We start from the raw sequence: 19701 nt of genomic DNA, 5'->3' as shown, positions 1-19701 counted from the left end.
CTCTAACTTAAGGACTACCTATCCTTAATTTTTGAACTTCCAACTCTAACTTCAGGACCAAGTGACGATGAATAATTGTTGGATCTAACCTATGTAGATATTGAAATTTGGGTGAAGGTGTTCTTAATCACAAAACAAATTTTAATCTGATATGAACCTTTGGAATTATACTTTTGGTTTTGGTTAAGGTAATGCTTATTGAACTTGGGTCTCTTAATTAGTTTTACTTTGCCCCATGATATTTTTTTGCTTTTCAGAACGTAACCTTCAGTTGCAAGGCTATTTTGAGCCGCATGAATATGAACTGCTCTTTTGGGAAGGAAAAGAGATAGATGAAAGGGTAACGCCGTTTTTCATATTAATTTTAATAGACTTTAAAAAGTAAATAAACGGTGGCTACCCTGGACAATTTTTACTCGAAACACCTACTCTCCCCAAGGCCTTTACCAACTCCCCTCCAGGCCCCAATTTGGGCGCAAAATTAGGTAAGGAAAATGTAAGCTCGGGCTCTAACCAAAATAGTGATTAATCGCAGACAACAACTTAATACTCACTATTCCACCAACCTCTAAAATAAAAACTCACAAACCTAACACGAGCAAAACACAACGAGACAAGACTTTGTGCATAATAAACCATACTGGCAAAATACTGCACCAGATTAAACAAGACCAACAAATTCTTTGGAGGACATAAACCCATCCCTTATCATCATCATCTTCTTCTCCTTCTCCTTCTGTTTCATTTCCTGAAAATGGATTCCAAGAACCAATCTTCAGACAACCCAGAAAACCAAACACCTCAAGAAGACCAACAACTTGTCCCATGTCCACCTCTACCCATAGCCTCCATCTCACTTTCTCTCTCTACAATTCTCCCCACCCACTTCCTTATTCCTCCCAAAATCTCCTCCACCCTTTTCAGACCCAACAAAGTTAAAATCCCAACCCAAATTTCATCTCTTTCGAATCTTTCTCTTTCAGCTTCAGCTTCCCTCCCTCCTCCTACAAAATCCAACTTCAAGTCAACCTTCTCCGCGAACCCACTTCAGGATTCTCTCACTCTAAACCCACTTCGCCCTTCTGAGCCCTCTAATGCCGCAGGCCTTCGACGAGCATCCATTGTTTGGTTCCGTAACGATCTCCGTGTCCACGACAACGAGTCCCTCAACGCTGCCCACAATGAGTCCATGTCTGTTTTACCCGTTTACTGTTTTGACCCGAGAGATTACGGTAAATCCTCATCTGGGTTTGATAAAACCGGTCCATATCGCGCTAGTTTCCTGATTGAATCCGTCACTGACCTTAGGAAGAATTTACAGGCAAGAGGGTCTGATCTTGTTGTTAGAATTGGAAAACCAGAGACTGTGTTGGTTGAATTAGCTAAAGCTGTGGGAGCTGAAGCAGTGTATGCTCATAGAGAAGTTTCGTATGATGAGGTTAAAGGGGAAGATAAGATTGAGAGTGTAATGAAGGATGAGGGAGTGGAGGTTAAGTATTTTTGGGGTAGTACATTGTACCATGTTGATGATTTGCCTTTTAAGTTGGAGGAAATGCCAACGAATTACGGAGGGTTTAGAGAAAAAGTGCAAGGATTGGAGGTAAGGAAGACAATTGAGGCATTGGATCAGTTGAGGGGATTGCCTGCCAGAGGTGATGTGGAAACTGGGGAGATTCCTTCTTTGGTTGACTTGGGCCTCAATCCGAGCGCCACCATGGGTCAGGTATTACTATTTTATAGTTTCACATTGATCATTAGAAATGTAGAGAACACCTAAGATAGATAATTTAGTATTGGAATGAAACGAGTTTTAGTTGTTATAGAACGAAACGAGTTTTACATTGGTATCTAGAAAATGTAGAAAACTTCTGTTGTTTGAGAACTCCTAATTTGCTTAAAGGACAAATTTTGACTTAAACGATTAATTCTTATTGAGTATTGGAATGTCACGGGTTCAGATGTAGTATAGCGGATGGTAAGAATTCAGATTGTTGAATTCAACTAGTTTTATTTTTTAATACTTGAATCCAACTAGTTTGAGATTGAGGTATAGTTGTTGTTCTTTAGTTTCACATTGCTTTCTGTTTCTTAGCTACTTCATTTTAAGTGATAGAGACGATCAAGAGTCCTTTTTTATAACAGAGTGGAAGTGATTCAAGTCAGAAATATTTGATGGTTTAATGCAATGCATCTCTTGTATTGTGAACATTATAAGAGTTAACCCCATGTTTAAGTAGGTTTAGTGTTTGGCATTTGAGCATCAGTAAGTTAAATTACCCTCGCTCTACTTGTAGTATCCTTGTATGGACTAGTACTGTGTACTGAAATATCAAGCTCATAGCTTTGGCAATTTGTTGATCAATATAATGATGAACTTCTTATTATCTGGTCACCAACCAGGACACAGCACACCAAACAACTTTTATTTGCTGGCTCGAAATGTAATCTGGAAAGAACCTTCTTTAGGGAGTAATGTTTGGAGGTTGCTTTTAAGTATTACCTACATGCACCGTGCGTAATCACTTAAAAAACTGTTCCATATTTCACTGACTTGAAATTGTAGCTCTCATGCTGTATTTAAACTTAGAAATTGTAAGTTGTTTTAACATCACAAACGATTCAGACAAAGTTGATTTGTTTCAGTTACTTAGCAAACCACGACAAAGATAAACATTTCTTTATCTTGGTATACTTAAAACATTTGCATTTGCTCCTCATTTAGAATGGAAAACCAGCTGCTAATGCTTCCCTTGTGGGAGGAGAGAATGAAGCACTGCAGAGACTCAGAAAATTTGCAGCCGAATGTCAAGCCCAACCAAATAAGGAAAACAAAGATGGCACTACTGACAGCATATATGGTGCAAACTTTTCTTGCAAAATATCTCCTTGGCTCGCTATGGGATGTCTCTCTCCTCGTTCCATGTTTGATGAATTGAAAAAGTCCACTTCAAGGTATTGTCTGATTAATAGTTTAATTCTTATCCTGATACTAAAGTCTATGAGACTGGTATAACTGGTCAACACTTCATTGGTACTTTGTGTGCAGAACGATTTCTGCTGCCTCTAGCCAGAAAGATGGTGGTAGTGGCACTGGACTGAACTGGCTGATGTATGAGCTGTTATGGAGGGATTTTTTCAGGTAATATAGCATGTAGCTTAGCTCCTACAACCGTTGAGCTTGTTTCACTTCTATTCAGTGTTAAGTGTTATATTCATCCCACACTTTATGACAATTCGCACCCTTTAGTGTTGTGGGGAAGCCTTTCATGACAGCAATGTGTCACTCTGAATCTTATTGAGCTTATACCATATATTTTATTACTTTTTAATAACGTCTTGTTCTATGATCTGCTAGATTCATCACCAAGAAATATAGTGCTGCAAAACAAAATAGTGCTGTGCCAGTTACTGCTTGTGTAGGAGCTGCTGCTTGAGGATGGTCTATTCCAAGAGGAGAATGGAGGTTTCCTTTTTGTATGTTGATGATTCTTTCCAGAAGTTTAGCCGTAGAATTTAGAGTTGGATTGTCTTGAGATTGAAGTATTCATCAATGATATATTTTATCTAGACAATAAGTGTTGGATATGGAAGAATTCGCCGCCATTGCCTTACCGTCTTATAAGTTCTTTTATTTGATCGATAGTTGAAGCAGATATACTATCAAACATTCCTGGATGAGCATTCTTTAAACAAGTAAATGTGGCATGCAATTGAAGAAAATATTAGTTCTCATTAACTTAAGAACAGGCACAACGGAGAAAACACTTGAGGAAATATATGTTCAATGTTTCAGTGTGTGTGAAACATGGTTCCCCAAAACATGCTGTCTGGTCAAACCAGCTCTTAAGCTATTTTTAGCTTTTTTCAGTGTTTGGCAATATTAAAATATGCTTAAAATAAGTTAAAAAGTGCTTAAAACTAGCCATAAGTTGGGCAACTCCAACTTCAGACTAGATGACACCAGAAACTCTTAAGAGATGATAGCACAACAAATACAAGCCATAACAACATGAAATACACACAGGTCACCCATGCCCAAGGTTATGGTCCACCAAGCTCAGCACCCAAAGTCAGTCGCCTGAATACCAAAACACCAATACAGCCAACAGAAGTGGAGAAGAAAACAAGCAAAGTGAAACTTAGTCCTTCTGCATTCTCTACTCGCAGTGGTTCATTGTATGCGATGTAGTTGTACAGTGTGTCAATGAGCCAGGGCAGACCAATGCCTACGCAAATGTTCACTGAATTGCTACGAGGAAGAAGAGTGGAAGGATGTAAGTACGTTAGGAACTCAAATACCCAGAGTTTTCATAAGACAATTGAGTCGAGTCTCAAGTTCAAGGCATGAAAATAGACAAGTACACACTTCTGACACAGTAGCCTGGTTTTGGCGGTAGAGATCATGGAAATATTTAGGCCAGTTACTGAAAGTTTTCATTTATTTATATGAATAAGGTTACAAATAAATGAAAGCAACTCCGCAAGATATCTTTGCTCTCAGGCAACTAATTAATTTCACAGGATAAGGACGTAGTAGTTGAAGAAACCTGCAGGTGATGTTAGCAATGGCAGAGTCAGCTGTCATCTGCCGTTGTGCAGCAATTTTGCTCGCCACAAGATCAGGTCATGAAGTTCCAGCAGCCAACGCCGTGAATGCAATGGCATAAGGACTTATTCCTGCAGGTAAGTTGTGTACAGATCAAATTTCAGGTCCAGAAAGTTTATAGACAGAGTAAACTTTATGACAATGAAATTGCAGTTAGTCTAGACCTGTGACGCAGCTTATCTGATGGGAGAGCTTTGTTACACCATAAGTTATTCCACTGATGAAGATCAAAGAACAAATGAAAGCAATCCAGCCATGGGCAATGTGACACAGAGGCACAAACGCAAAAAGAAGTCTCCATGGTGTGAGAAGGGACTGTCAAACAATTCTTGCAATCCGTAGGTATTTATTGTTCAATTTTCTGGATTCTGCACTTCCCAACTGTTGAAAGACTATCACCCCACCCCCACCAAACCCCCCCCCCCCCCCCACCAAAAAAAGAAAAACAAGCAAAGGAGTGGAAACAAAAAAAAGAGGTTGGATGTTATCGCAAATCTTGAAAACAAGAAACTTGAATTTCAGTTTGTAAGGATATGAAACAATCTATTACAACAAAAGAAAGATAAAAGAACAGATAGAAAGTAGTTCTTGCACTAGATTAGTCTCACTAGTGAAAGGTCTAAGTTTTATCCCTTTCTTTTCTCCTTTTTTGTCTACCTAAGTTCATGATGTTTTGAAAGTAACAACACAAAATATAGCTAAAACAATTTCAATATGTCAACAGAAGAAACAAAAAAGAACCTATCATCAGAGACAGATTCCGGATTTTACAGAAGAGGGTAATAAGCAAATAACTGAAGATTTAAACAAATGGAACACCCACCAATTCCCCCACAGAAAGGAAAGGGGACTAAAAAGAGTAGGACTCTTACCCCCTCAAAAATTGCTTTCACTTGGACAGATACATGTAATTCAAGCCTAAGTAGCAGACAGCAATAGAAATTAAGCAAAGTAGTGTCAGTAGTCATGGCAAGTAAGAATTGTTTCTACTTTAACATAGACACTAACATTTCAGTGTCAGGGTAACATTTTAATCACTGATGAAATCAAATAAAGAAGAATAGTACAACATCAGTAAACAGTACCGTGATTGCATCTAAAAATTGATTCTTCCAAATAGATAGGGCATGAAATTCTTCAGAGAGGATCTTGGCATTACAGAGCTGAGATGATGATTTGCCTACATTTTGCACCAGGCAAATTTTGATAAGCAAGGACCTATCAGATATAGCAACCAAAAGCATGACACCAAAATAAAATTGGAGGGTCATATCCTTCCTCTCGATATCTGGAACTGATAGTCTACCACAAATCTTTTATCACATAAAATCTTCACTCGCATATATGTTGTACGTGTGTTAAGAATGAATGTTGTCCAAGACAATATAAGGAGACAACAACACATTCCCGCAACTAATGTGGGACACTTAACACCCACCGCACTCCCAGGAGTGGACATTTGGTGCATGAACATTGTAACATGGGACCCAACATTGGGTAGACTAAGTATAGGGATGAGTCTGGCTTTGATGTCATGTTAAGATAATGAAGCTTGGGGCTAACTCAACCCCAAAAATAAGCTCACTAGATGAGGATTATCTAAGACCAGGAGACAGCTTATTTCCTCAACCAATGTGAGATTCTTAACATTGTCCAAAAACCTAAAATATCACCATTTCTTACGGCACAACAGTTTGCTCTTGTTCACTTTAAGCGCTCCTCACCCACCATCGTCTTTTTTCATGCTTGTTATGCAGAATTTATATACGATCTCTAGAGTTTCTCTTAACATCTTATTTGCCAAGAATAATGGCGAACATCCAAGCGTAAAGAAGTATTTCTTTCTAAAAATTACCTGTCCCATCTCCTGAATGAGTAGAGAAAATATCAGCCATTCTTCCATTTTCTTCTTCACCAAGTTGAACTATTTCAGAGCATTGATCACGAAAAGGTTGGTATACAGCTTCCTCAGCAGGCACCCACTCCTCTGGTCTCTCACCTTTCGCTCTGAAATATGCAGAAAACATCAAGTGCAGAATTTAGGGGATTTATCCATGCAAAATTAAGATGAAACAAACATGAAAAGGGAATAAGGAAATTACAACTTAATGATAACAAACGAAAAAAACAAACAGAGGAAGGGATAAATAGGGCCAACGCTTGTCCTGTGCGTAGGCATGTAGTAGCAAGAGCCCAAATTGCAACGCTGTTAAAATAGACTCCCATAGAGTTACAACATTTGGACTCCACACCTACAAAATCAATAGTGTTCAACAACATGATGTTATTACATGATTCCTAATTTTTCTGTCAAAAACTGAAAAAGGATTAGGATATGATACCATTCCACTATTAGACCATTGACATTTCAACCTTAAGAGGCAAACCAGATAGTAGAGAATGACTTTCCAAAGTTTAACAAAGAAAATGTAGATAACCTCTAAAATAAAGTAAAGCCAGATGTAGGCCCAGAAAGACCAGAATAGCTCTACAAGCCAAACTCCAATGTCTTCAATCCTTTTCAACTCTCCAGCTTTAGGAACCACCACACAAACAGCATGTATCGGGAATAGATCAAAAGCAGCGGAGCCAATAAGGGTTCCCGGACCCAAACCTATTAGCCCGAGTCAAAAAACACAATGTATTATCAGCAAGATAACAATGGTTAGAAGAGATTCAGTCAGTTTCTGGAGATTAGAAAGGGATGAAACATGGAAATAATCAAGAAATTATCTCAACAGAATAATCAATCATCAGATGGTCAACTATTTCTGCAAAACATGTTAGCTTACTCTAAAAGAAAGGTGGAAGAGTGTGGGGGACATCTCTCGAGCATGTTCTTCAATATCAGTAAAGCAAGTTCGCAGTGGATTTTAACAGGACCAGAGATTTGAACAAACTAAGGGAAAATGGAGACGGCTAAAACTTCTCAATATAATGCAGTCGGATAGAGCGTATAAGTTTGCATACAAGAAAGAATGCAGCACTTGCTGACATGGGAAGTTGGAAAATTTTACAAGTGCAAAGTAGGATATCTTGAAGGAAAAAGGAGACCAAATTCAATAGAGAGAGTAATCCATTTGATATATATACTAAAACATGCAGAAATGCGACGAAAGCAGTAAACTCAAACTTTTAGGGGAAAAGAACCAAAAGAAACCCCAGAAAAGGAAAAACCAATAACCAGCATATTTGAGGGAGATAAGCATTTACATATAAATATGCAAGTAAGCTTAAGGAAAGAGGATACCTTTGCATAACAATCTTACAACTGGCCTTATGTGTACAGATTATTTGCATAAAACCAACATAATGAAACGTTGCTTGCAATGAGTTAACACTTCCTCCTTCCCAATTTATAGTATTTAAATAGTTTGGAAGAAAACAGCAAAGAAATTAGTCAGTTTGATATAAAAAAGCATCATATAAAAAACTTAAATTTAATCAGATAAGTAATCTATTTATTCAAACTTGTAAAAGTTGTTAATACTATAAGTAGAATAATGTCAAACAATTCGGAAGTCCCAAAATGGAAAGAGTGCCATATAAACTGCGACGGAGGATAATAATTATCCAGTTTCAAATGCATCGGTTCTTACTTGGAAAAACAAAACAAACTAACGAAAAAACCTCGGAGTTACATCCATATTATGAATGATGAGAAAACAAATAATAGGAACATAGCAAACATTTTGTGCATAGAAACAAAACTCAGAACACACCTCCAGCATAAAAGTTTCCAATGTTTCGTATTGCATCAATTGTAGCTAAGGAGATCTGCGGAAAGCTAGTCCCAAATTCCAGCAAAGTGATATCTGCAATTGTGTAATTCCACACCTTTTCATAACTAACTATTTTCTTGTTTGTGCAAGGATCTATCTCCACCACCACAGCCCGAGTATGCTTAACAACATTTTCCATGGACAGGAAAAATCGAGCAGTTATAGCTGACAATCCAATAAAACAATAGGCAAGAACCATAAAATACAAGAAGGCTCGAACACCATCGCCAAGAGAAGTTTCCAAATGGAAAAGTAAATAGTCACCACACTTCTCATGCCCAAAGGTATTTGAAAATCCATGTCTGAGCTCAGTGGTATAGTTACTAAGAGAGGTCATTTTAAGATTCTTAACAATAATTTGATGTTTAAAGTTCAAGCCAGGGAACAAATATTCCTCCTAACTGAAGCAAGAGACCTGTCAATATGCAACAGTTGTTTATCAGGTATTAATTAGAAGAACTGAATACAAAAATTAACTGCAAGAGGAAAGCTGCAGCTCAAACATCTGTTGGCATTATGAAACTTCCAAGCTTACACATGGGCTAGTGTCAGGCTTTGGACACTTGGCACTGGCCTGGTGATTTCTGATGAATGGATTTAGATGTTAATATCCCACATGCATTCTTACAACTAAGGAATCACAAAAGGAATCAATATGATGTGCTGAAGTTATTGGAAATTGAAGACTGCTAAATTTCCTTCTTTCTCATTGTATTTGCAAATGAATTGTACAAGTATATATACAGAAAAATGAAGAAAAGAGAACCTTCCTAAAATATTCCTATTTGTACACTTGCCTAAATCTCAAGTATTTGCTAATGTGTAACAAACCAACTACATGTATAAGATAATACAAAATCTAATATGTAGCTAAAATTATGTACACCTTTCACGTATGGGAGGTGTTGGTTCCCACATCAGTTGGATATGGTGTTTTTAGACTTTTTATATAGTTTTGGGCAATTCTCACCTTATGAGCTAGTTTTCGGGGTTGAGTTAGGCCTAATGTCCGTTTCTTATCATGGTATCAGAGTCAGGCTCATCCTAATTCTTTGATTACCCTATGTTGGGCCCCCACGTTATACGCTTTAGATGTCCAGTCCTGGCAAGTTCCATATCTTTATCAGAAATACAATAAATTTGTTCATGAAGTAACTGCAACTTGTTATTGTTCACATAAATGCCAAATTACCATAGACGTCTTTCATGCAAAGAGTAGAATTTAAGGTTTTACAAATAATACAACTGTTAAAGAAAGTTTTGCTAGATCAGAAGGGAATTGATTTCTATAGACAGCAATAAACAAGAACCACTGCCTAACATAATTAGCTTGTCATCAGACCTGACTCGGGAAACCAAAACGGAAAGGATTTTCTTCATAACATCAGATGCAATCATCAGTCAGTCAGTTATACATCAATTTCAAGCAAATTAGGGTTAGCTATATAAATCCTTTTATATGTTCCGCTCCGTATATACAGGCCAATTTGCAAGCACAACCTGATGCATTCATTACTCTAAAGATGAATACTAACTTGAACATTGATTTTGTGCATGCGAGTTCAATCTTATAAGTATATAAATTTAGTAGTAAAATATTAGTTATCAAGTGGGTTTAAATAAAATATTTATGCAAAATTTACACAGCTTTAATCCTAATTTATACATATACACAATATTATTTTTTTGTGAAGCGGGTTCAGTTGAACCCGCTATCCACCACTTGGGTCCGCCACTGAATTACTCGGTGTTAGATTTGGTTTTGAGACAGGTTATACAAAGCTCACATAGGTAAGTTTCACATATGTGTAGTTATTTAGCATCAAATGCGATTGGGATAATTTATCAAAACAGGAGCCACGGCTTAACACTGTGCATCCCTACACTAGAACCCAAACAGATATGACACGGACATTGATCCACAGCTTATATATGAAACTTGACCTCCAACATGGAGAAAAGAATGAAATTAGAGGACAAACTAATCGCAAAACGGATAAATACAAAGTCCAACATAATAAACCAAGCAATAACATTACATTCTAGTTCCAAGAATATAGGAATTGAATAAACAAACAAGATTGGAAAACCAGTCTATCAAGAATGAAAAGTATGAAATAAACAAGAGACATACCAGGGGAAGAAAAGCTTAATGCATAGTAGAAATGGACTTGATAGCAGTATCTTCAAGTGTAATCTGATAATGTGTGTGTGTATATATATATATACACACACACACACACAAGTCACAATTCTTCTGTATACTTTAGTGTCTTAATCATTATTTCGACTAGTAGCATGCAGAAGTGTAAGGCATAAATTACCAAACAGGTGCTGCGAATTGCCTCATTAGAATCACGCAAAATTTTGATTTGGCTTGCAAAAAAAGAACACACACACATATCATTGTTGTTGGATTTCACTTGTGACAACAACATATGCCGATTTTTCAAGTCTAGGTAAAACAGGAAAGTTAGGCAAATTAAACATCAGTGTAAAACTATTTAACAATGTTGAGCTTTCATTTCTATTAAAATGTAAATAATGAATATAAATTGAACTTTGTCATGCACATAGGTAGGTCATATCGTATATGATTAGTTGTGGTTGTAGTTCAAGAACAATGCCATTATATGGTTCTCAAATCGCCAAGATAACTAACTACTTTTCTTGCTAAGACGGTGTTTGGCTAAGCTTATAAGTTGGTCAAACTAGCTTATAAGCACTTTTCGGCTTATCTACGCATTTGGTAAAGTTAAAAGTGCTTATAAGTCAATTGCTTATAAGCCAAAAATAAACCAAAAGTCATAAGTTGGTCACCCCCAAATTATGAATTTTTAGCTTATAAGCACTTTAAGTTTGACCAAAATTTTTACTATTTTATCCCTAAAATATTCCTTTTCAAAACAAAACTCCTACATCGATATTCATTGCCTCACATATTTTTTCAACCTAACCTCCCCCACCTCTTCAAGTCTGCAATTCTCATTGACTATTTGAGATAAGGGTGGCATGTGGGCCGGTTAGGACCGGGCACAGCCCAATACCGCAAGCCCAAATGGGCGGTGGGCCTAAACGGTCGTAACCGGATAGGACCGGGACCGTGGGGAGGTGGGCTGGGTAGTGGGCCGGTCCCATAGGCGAGGCCTGCGAGACCGGGACCGGGACCGGCTGGGAAGTGGGCCGGTTCAAGCGGTCCTAAACGGGCCTATCCGGGCCCAACGGCTAATTCTTTTTTAAAAAGAAATCTGCCACATTATAGCCGTTATGGCATTTAAAATATGACCGTTTTACCTGCCAAAATAGCCGTTGGCTATTTATAAAATAGCCATTTAACCTCTCCAACTTTGTTTTAACCCCAAACTTTTTATAATTACACTTTTTCCCTATTTTCAACTATAAATACCCCCTCATTCTTTCATTTTTCTCACAAAATCATCAATCTCTCTCTAATTTTCTTCTATAATTGCTTACTTTATTGTTACAAATTGTGCAAAATTATGAAGTTGGTGAATTGAAATCTTCAAGTCTTCAACGATAATTAATTTTCAATAAGTTGTTCGTCAATTCGGTAAACTCGTTCCAACTCTTAAGTTTTAATATTATAGTTTTGTTTGTTTTATTTACTTTGTATTGCTTGATTAATTAAGATGACTTATTCCTTAAAAAAAATATTTAGTAAAAATAAGGGAAAATCCAAGAGTGGTGAATCTAGTTGCCAATCTGTTCCTCCTCCACTTCCCCCGGCTCCCCAATCCAAACCTGTTACCCGTCCTACACCTCCTATTCTTGATAGCGATAATAGTTTATTACAATTTACCGAGAGTCAATTTTGCCATAATATTGCACCCGGTGAACAATTAAACCATGAATATATGAATGCTCTTTATGGTAATCCAATTATTGATGAAAATGATGATGAAGAAATAGATTTGATGAAACGCAACCGGATGACGATACACCCACTAGTCCTGCTCCTGAAGTTAACCCAACTAATAATAATCCAAATGATGCTCCGTCTGACCCTCCTGTTACTGCCCCTACTTTTTCTAGACAACCTTCTAAACAGGCAGAAACATCTGTTGTTTGGACATTTTTTACTCAACTAAGAGAAAAAAATAGGGCTAAGTGCAAAACTTGTGGCAAAGAGTTAGTTTTTAAATATGTTGAAAGTCGGTGGTGGTGGGGGGGGGGGGAGTTTGACTAGACACATATTGCTACACCCTCAAGATAAAGCTAGATATTTTCGTATGAAAGCTTTGGACGAGGGGACAAGTGCACCTAGTCAGGCTGACCTTAGTACCGGGTCAAATCAATTTCAACCGAGGTGATATTTTATATTATGATCCAAAAAAAGATCGGGAAGAATTGGCAAAAATGATTACTGTTATGTGCTTACCCTATAGTTTTCCTTCTAACCCTCACTTTGTGCATTATATTAGAAAAGTTTATAATCCTACTTATAAAGGTTTTCCTCGCACAACCGTAAAGAACGATATTTATAAATATAAACATGAATATGAACAATATTTGTGCTATTTATTTACTCATATAAATTGTCGTGTTGCTATTACAACTGATATTGGTAGAAGTGGTAATGACTGTGATTACCTTACTGTTACCGGTTATTGGATTGATGAGGATTGGATAATACAAAAGCACATTATTGCTTATAGAATAATTAATTCACGTCACACATGACATTTTATTTCTAGCACGGTTACGGATATTTGTAGATATTTTTGCATTAGTGATAAAATAATGTCAGTTTTAATGGATAATGCTACTAGTAACACAAATGTTGTAGCCTTGCTTACCACTACACTAAGTCCTGCATTTAGTAACATTTTTCATGTTAGATGTATTTATCATATTTACCATTTAATTGTGGGTGATGGTATGCGAATTTTAAATGTTGAAATTGAAAAGGTTAAAATGACTCTTAATTGGCTTTTTTATTCAAACCGTAGAAGTAGATTTAGAGAATATTTTAAAAGATGCGATGAATTTGGCCTAAGAGAAAGAAAGGTTCCTAAACCTTGTCCAACTAGATGGAATTACATGATGAAAGTTTAGTTGTTGCATATGAATATAGAAACCCTATAAACTCAACGTTTAATGCTCATGTAAGTGATGATGATGAGCACCTTACAAATGCGAATTGGGCTAATGTTAAAATGCTTGTAGATTTTTTAGAAAAATTTCATATTGCTACAAATAAATTTTCTGGGCAATATTATCCTACTATTTCTAACTGTTTAGTTTATATTGCAGAACTTGCAAATTTGTTTGATCATTTTTCAGAGGGTGGGGAAATTTATCAACTTGCTATTGATTCTATGAGAAAAAAGCTTAAAAAATATTTTTTCCCTATTCCCCCTATTTATGGTATTGTTGCATTGTTAAATCCTACTATGAAATTAGGAGGTCCTCAATTTTGGTATGAAACTGTTTATAATGGTTTAGCACTTGAAGATGAGGAGTTGTCTGAACTTCCGGACGCAATAGCCTCAATTAAAATAAATATTCAAACTATTTATAATGCTTATCAAGTTGCATTAGATCATGCTAGACCAAATGTTCCAACTCCTTCTTCTTCTAGTTCTCAATCATCTAAAAGAACTGCAGGAGTAAGAGCACTTAGTGCTTGGGCGGGGTTCAGGGGTTCTCAAGGTTCTAGTACTAGTGATTTTTCACAACTAAATGAGCTTGAAGTTTATTTGTCACAGAGAAATGAGAAAGTGAATCCCGACGGCTCCTTTAATATTTTGGAATGGTGGAAGGACAAAGAAAAATACTTTCCGATTCTTTCAAGGATGGCCCGAGACGTTTTAACTATTCAAGCTTCAACAGTGGCATCAGAGAGCGCTTTCAGTCAAGCAAGACTTCAACTTGGTGATTATAGAGCGTCTATGAGGGAGAGCTTGGAAAAATCAATACTTTTCAGATATTGGATTCGTTCGGAAAGAAGAAATTTTGGACTTGCTGAATCACAACCAGAGGTAGACGAAGCTTGCGAAGAAATACTAGTTGAACTTGCGGAGGATACTGCTTCGCCCGGAAGCGGTGATGACCAAGCTTCTTTTCCGTCACTACCAACGGAAATTCCTCCGGACCTTGAAAGATTTATGAAATTTGTAAGAGATACCATGTAACTTATATGAACAAAAATTAATATTTAACTTGTATTTTGGCACATCTTGATTAGTTTCTTTTTCTTCTCAATGGTGGTATTGGCACCTTGTTGTGCTCATTTCATAGGGGGGAGGAAGACTAAGAAAGATATTGCCATGTTTTTTTAATGCTATAATAAAATTATAACGCATTACTTTGAATATCTCTTTAAAATATTTTTGTCTTTAAATTTGAATTAAAAAATTTAGGTCACAATTCTATAATATAATTTACAAGGAATTGCCTTAAATATTGTTATTACCATTTTTTTCTCTAACTTCTATAAAATAAATTAAAAAATAGAAAGTATCCATTGGGCCCACTTAGGCCCGGGCCCGGCCCACTTAACCCGGGATCGTTAGTTCGTGGTCCCGGTCCCGGGCCGGTTCCAACAAGAAGCCCGGGACCACTTAGGACCGGCCCACTTAGGACCGGGCCCACGAAGCTCACTTAGGACCGGACCCGGCCCACATGCCACCCTTAATTTGAGGTAAGTAAATTCTCTATTCTTTTGCATATTTGTATCTATATGATTGTGTATTAATCTTTGAATTGTATGTAATAAACGATGACATATCAAATTTTTGGTGTATTAGTTTCAAAGTGTTGTGATGATGAAGACAATATTTCTCTTCAAATATTTTATCCTATTTAGGATTATTTTTTTACTGAGAAACTTTATCAATTTATTAATTATTATAACTTATGATTATATCCTCATCATAAAATAAATTATATTTATCATAAAAATTATCTTATCTAATCACAATTGTATTTAAAATAAAATGACAAATAAAATATTTTGTATTTGAATCGATCTGCAATCTAAAATTTTAAAGAAATTATGCCATTATAAGTGTAAATAGTTCTAAGGTTATTCAGGTCATTTTAACAGAAAAAAGAGCTTATCGGCACATTTTTTATCAAATACTGCAGCAATTTATTATCAATTTCAGCGCTTGCATCCAAATACGTAACTACTTATTTGTTAAATCAGTTTCAGCACTTAAAAGTGCTTTTCAGCACCTAATGCTTATCAGCTACTTCAAATCAGCTAATCCAAACGGGGTCTAAGTCTTATTATATCACATAATTGGACTGTTCTATAAACAAAACAGTAAGAATAGTTTTGATGAAAACTCAAAGGGTTCATGTTGAAATTTTGTTGCTTTCAGTTACAGCAGTAACTTTTTTAACATGATAAGTTAGTTTTATGATAAATCTACTTTTTTTAATTTAAATTTCTATTAGATTTTTTAGGTTTGTTGAGATATTTTGGATTTTTTAAATTCTTCTTATGCAGATTTTTCTGCAGATTATGTTCCTAATTGGCTATTTAAAGCCTTGTTATGCTTAATAAGATTATTGAGAGACTTTTCAATCAACACTTTTAATATTTTGCTGCCCCATCTTTTAAAAAACCAACAATTCACATAGTTGGCTAACTTTAGCCCAGTTTTTTCTATGGTTCTAAGTTCAAGAGGAAGCCATTTTGGTATGGCACAAGTTATTTTCAGGAATATTTTCATGAGAAAATCATTTTCTGGTATTTGGTTACCTAACAATAATCACTTTAACTATATCTTAATCCTAAACTCAAGTTGGGTCGGCTATATGAACAATCATATCGCTCCGTTTAAGCTTATCTCAGATTCATCAACCAAATATGAGAAAATGTCTCAAAAAAACACATTTTTTATGAAAGTGACTTTTGTTGTACGAAACGCTCAAAGAACAGTATAATTAAATGTGGTGTTGAGGATATGAAGTTGCAAGATGCGACGTTAACCAATCTTAGGAAAAGGAAAGGGAACTACAACTAATTAAAGAACCAAGGCATCCACGAAAGAGAGTAAAAGACTGAATTACAATGATAGATTACTTGTTATAGGTGTACAAAGCTCGACTTTTCAAATTTGTCCATTTGCTTTTGCTGTAATCCCACCTGCTCTAGATTACCGAACATCGTACCTGTCGGCCAATCTGCTACAGTAGCAAATTTGTTGCTTTATAATTAATCAAGTTTAGATATCTTTATTTGTTAATGCTACAAAAGTTGATCAAAATTCGTCATCTACATTAGCCCAATTAGGCATGAGTGTTTAATACGACAAAACTTATTTATTCCAAACTTGCGCCAATAAACACAATGTTACTATCAATCTTTAATATTCAAAAATTTCATTCAAGCACTACGCAATTTAGTAATATTATTACTAAGTTAATAAAGTTTTTTTTCTAAAAAATATATTCACTACCAATCAAATATCAGAAAACATTTTTTAAAAACTATATTTTATTCATGACTTTTGTCATTCCAAATTCCTAAGTGTGCTTGAAGGGCCTAGAGATTGAGCAGGAGCACGGGCAAAACTCAAATTCGTCATTTTGAAACACCCTATGTATGTCACCACTTGGCAGGTATTTTTCTAATGGCTTTACTTGTCTATTAATCGAGTTTAGATATTTTTAACTTTTAAAAAAAGGCAAAAGGTAAACAAGGAGTCAAAATATTAATACATAGTTCTTGATCCTTTAAGTATTTCAGGGTACTTAACGGCTCTCAAAAAGTACATAATAGTCTCAACCATTTCTGTTGAGCTGATAAAAACTTCTCAAGACATGATGAAACAAAAAGATATACTATTAAATGAAAAGATTCATTAAAAGGGTATTACAATATTTAGGTACAGTATAGCGAAGGGTTGAAATGTATTAGCTCATTGCAAAGGTAAAAATTGCTTAGCAGCCCTTGCATTAGTAAGCATTCAGCCTGAAGAAAGGACAATCGGAGAACTGGAAATGTGGGATAGATGTGAAAGAATGGAGCTTGTACAGATAAGAATTAGAAGTACATGAAGCTTCGGCCTTTTTCTGTTTTATTCAGCATGCAAGTGAATTTGTAGAACCTGCAGTTTCTACTAGTAAGACCATATCTGCAGAAGATGGAGTTCATTTCCCAAAGATAAACTTTCTTGTTTGGGATGGCTATAAGGAGCTAACTTGTTGGAAGCAAATGAAACTTAAATCCAACAAGGCGCTCCCAGACATCGATATTGCCAGGTCACATGAATTTGTAAGCTTAAAAGGACCATTTGTTCCCGATCAAAATTCAGGACTAGGTTAATTACCAGCAGTCACTACAGCAACATTCCCCACCAACAAAGTATTGAAACCAGTTGCTGACTGTTGACAACAATATCACCCCTGGAAATCCCTCGAGGCAATTTATATTGCAACATTACCTTAGCAAGTGCATACCTTGATGTTTTTACTGTGCATATGAGAACCGTGCTATATCATTTAAAACGAAGAATTCAATTGCCAAGTTCTCAGCATGAAGTGAAAACTGCTAAATTTTCCTGTTCCTTGACTGGCAATACATAACAATCCATCTTGAACCTACACAGTATTCTTGAACATCAGCTGTTTCACATTGAAAACTAGTGCTAGCGAATGCGTCCATCGACCTCTATGGAACTGAGCCCAGGAACTTTCTTTACCCTCTTTGTCTCCATAAGGTTTCTGATGTGCCTAGCATCTTTCCACCGACCCATCTTAGCGTAGACATTGGAGAGAAGAACATAAGCAGCACTATTTGTGGGATCTAGCTTTATTATTTTGTTGAGTGCAACCTCACATGTTTCAATATCTCCACATATCCTGGCTCCACTGAGAAGCGCTCCCCAAATAAGCACATCTGGCTCCATAGGCATTGTATTCACAAGATTCCATGCTTCATTAATCAGACCAGCTCTTCCATAAAGGTCAATCATACAACCATAATGCTGAACCGAAGGAGAAATACCAAACTCTTTACTGATCCTCTCAAACATTTCCTTCCCTTGCCTCACCAATCCTCCATGCACACAAGCAGAAAGTACACCTAAGAATGTGATGTCATCAGGCCTTACTCCGTTATCAACCATATTTGAGAACAAACGGAGGCAATCTTCCCAGCGACCATGCATCGCGAGGCCTGAGATCATTGCACTCCAAGCCATTAAGTCTTTCTTTGGACCCAAATTTTCGAAAACTAATCTTGCCCTGACGATACTCCCACATTTAGCATACATTTCAATCAAAGAAGTTCCAAGTACAACATTAATATCCATCCCAAGTTTGTATACGTAAGCATGAGCCCATTTCCCATGTTCAAGTGAACCCAACTGCTCACATGCTGCAACCAAAATAGACATGGTGTACTCGTTAGGCGTAACTTTATTTTCCTCTTGCATCTGACTAAACAACACCAATGCTTCTTCACACTGACCCCACCTCACGTAACCATCCAACATACTACTCCAAGATATAACATTTCTACTTGGCATTTTATCAAACAATTCGCGCGCAACGCTTAGCAAACCAGCTTTGACATTCGCATTCATGATGGAATTCCACGAAGGTAAATCCGGTTGAGGCATTTCATCAAACACTCTTCGGGCAGAACCCACATTGCCGCAAGCGGTATACATACTAATTAGCGAAGTTTGGACAAATGGGTCGAATGAGAAACCAAAAAGAATAGACTGTGAATGAATTAATCGCCCCAATTGGAGATGTGAAGGAGAATGGACGGAGTGGAGGAGAAAAGGGAAGGTGTAGTAATCAAGTTGGACACCATGGAAGCGCATTCGGAGGAAGATGGAGAGCGGGGTGTGGGATTGGGTGGTAGGTGGATGAGTTCGTTGGACATGGGCTCTGATCAGAGTATTCCAAACGAAAGATTCAACAGTTGGATGTGAAAGATTGAGAGAAGGGTGCGTTAAAGATATGAGCTTTCTGGTCGACACCTGCATTTGGATTTTGGGACGTTCCGTGGCGGGAAGACAGTTATTAGAAGGACTTCAAATCTTCAATGATCAAGATCAACGGCACAACAAAAATTATTTTGAGAGTTTAAGTTCTGACAGGTACAAAATATTATTAATTAATTAATAGTTTTATAAAAATGATAACTAACCTGGCATAATAGGTTAATTACATAAGGGTGTCAAATGAGCGAGTTGGGCTAATTTGGGCGTGTCAAAATGAGTTGAGTCAATAAATGGGCGGGTCAAAAGTTACTCGAACTGAGATGGTCTGGATCAAGATGAGCTAAAATTTGAGTTATAGCCGAACCCGTCCAACTCTTACCAA

The 19701-nt window shown here is 36.6% G+C and overlaps 2 protein-coding genes and 1 pseudogene across 2 annotated transcripts; 1 reads left to right on the top strand and 2 right to left on the bottom strand.

Annotated features, from left to right (window-relative positions):
* The first annotated feature begins 408 nt into the window (after positions 1–408).
* LOC107769279 (blue-light photoreceptor PHR2-like) lies at positions 409–3608 on the top strand. The gene is made up of 4 exons (XM_016588486.2): positions 409–1723; positions 2723–2952; positions 3047–3139; positions 3356–3608. The coding sequence occupies exons 1-4, from the start codon at positions 755–757 to the stop codon at positions 3432–3434; spliced, it is 1371 nt and encodes a 456-aa protein (XP_016443972.2). The 5' UTR covers positions 409–754; the 3' UTR covers positions 3435–3608.
* LOC107769280 (magnesium/proton exchanger-like) lies at positions 3354–10766 on the bottom strand (annotated as a pseudogene).
* A 6349-nt stretch (positions 10767–17115) lies between these two features.
* On the bottom strand, positions 17116–19483 carry LOC107815119 (pentatricopeptide repeat-containing protein At3g62890). The gene has a single exon (XM_016640634.2). The coding sequence runs from the start codon at positions 19359–19361 to the stop codon at positions 18012–18014; it is 1350 nt and encodes a 449-aa protein (XP_016496120.1). The 5' UTR covers positions 19362–19483; the 3' UTR covers positions 17116–18011.
* Between the last annotated feature and the right edge of the window lie 218 nt (positions 19484–19701).

Source organism: Nicotiana tabacum, chromosome 19 (genome assembly GCF_000715075.1).
Source record: "Nicotiana tabacum cultivar K326 chromosome 19, ASM71507v2, whole genome shotgun sequence".
Taxonomy (NCBI): Eukaryota; Viridiplantae; Streptophyta; class Magnoliopsida; order Solanales; family Solanaceae; genus Nicotiana; species Nicotiana tabacum.
This window is presented reverse-complemented; position numbering and strand designations above follow the sequence as displayed.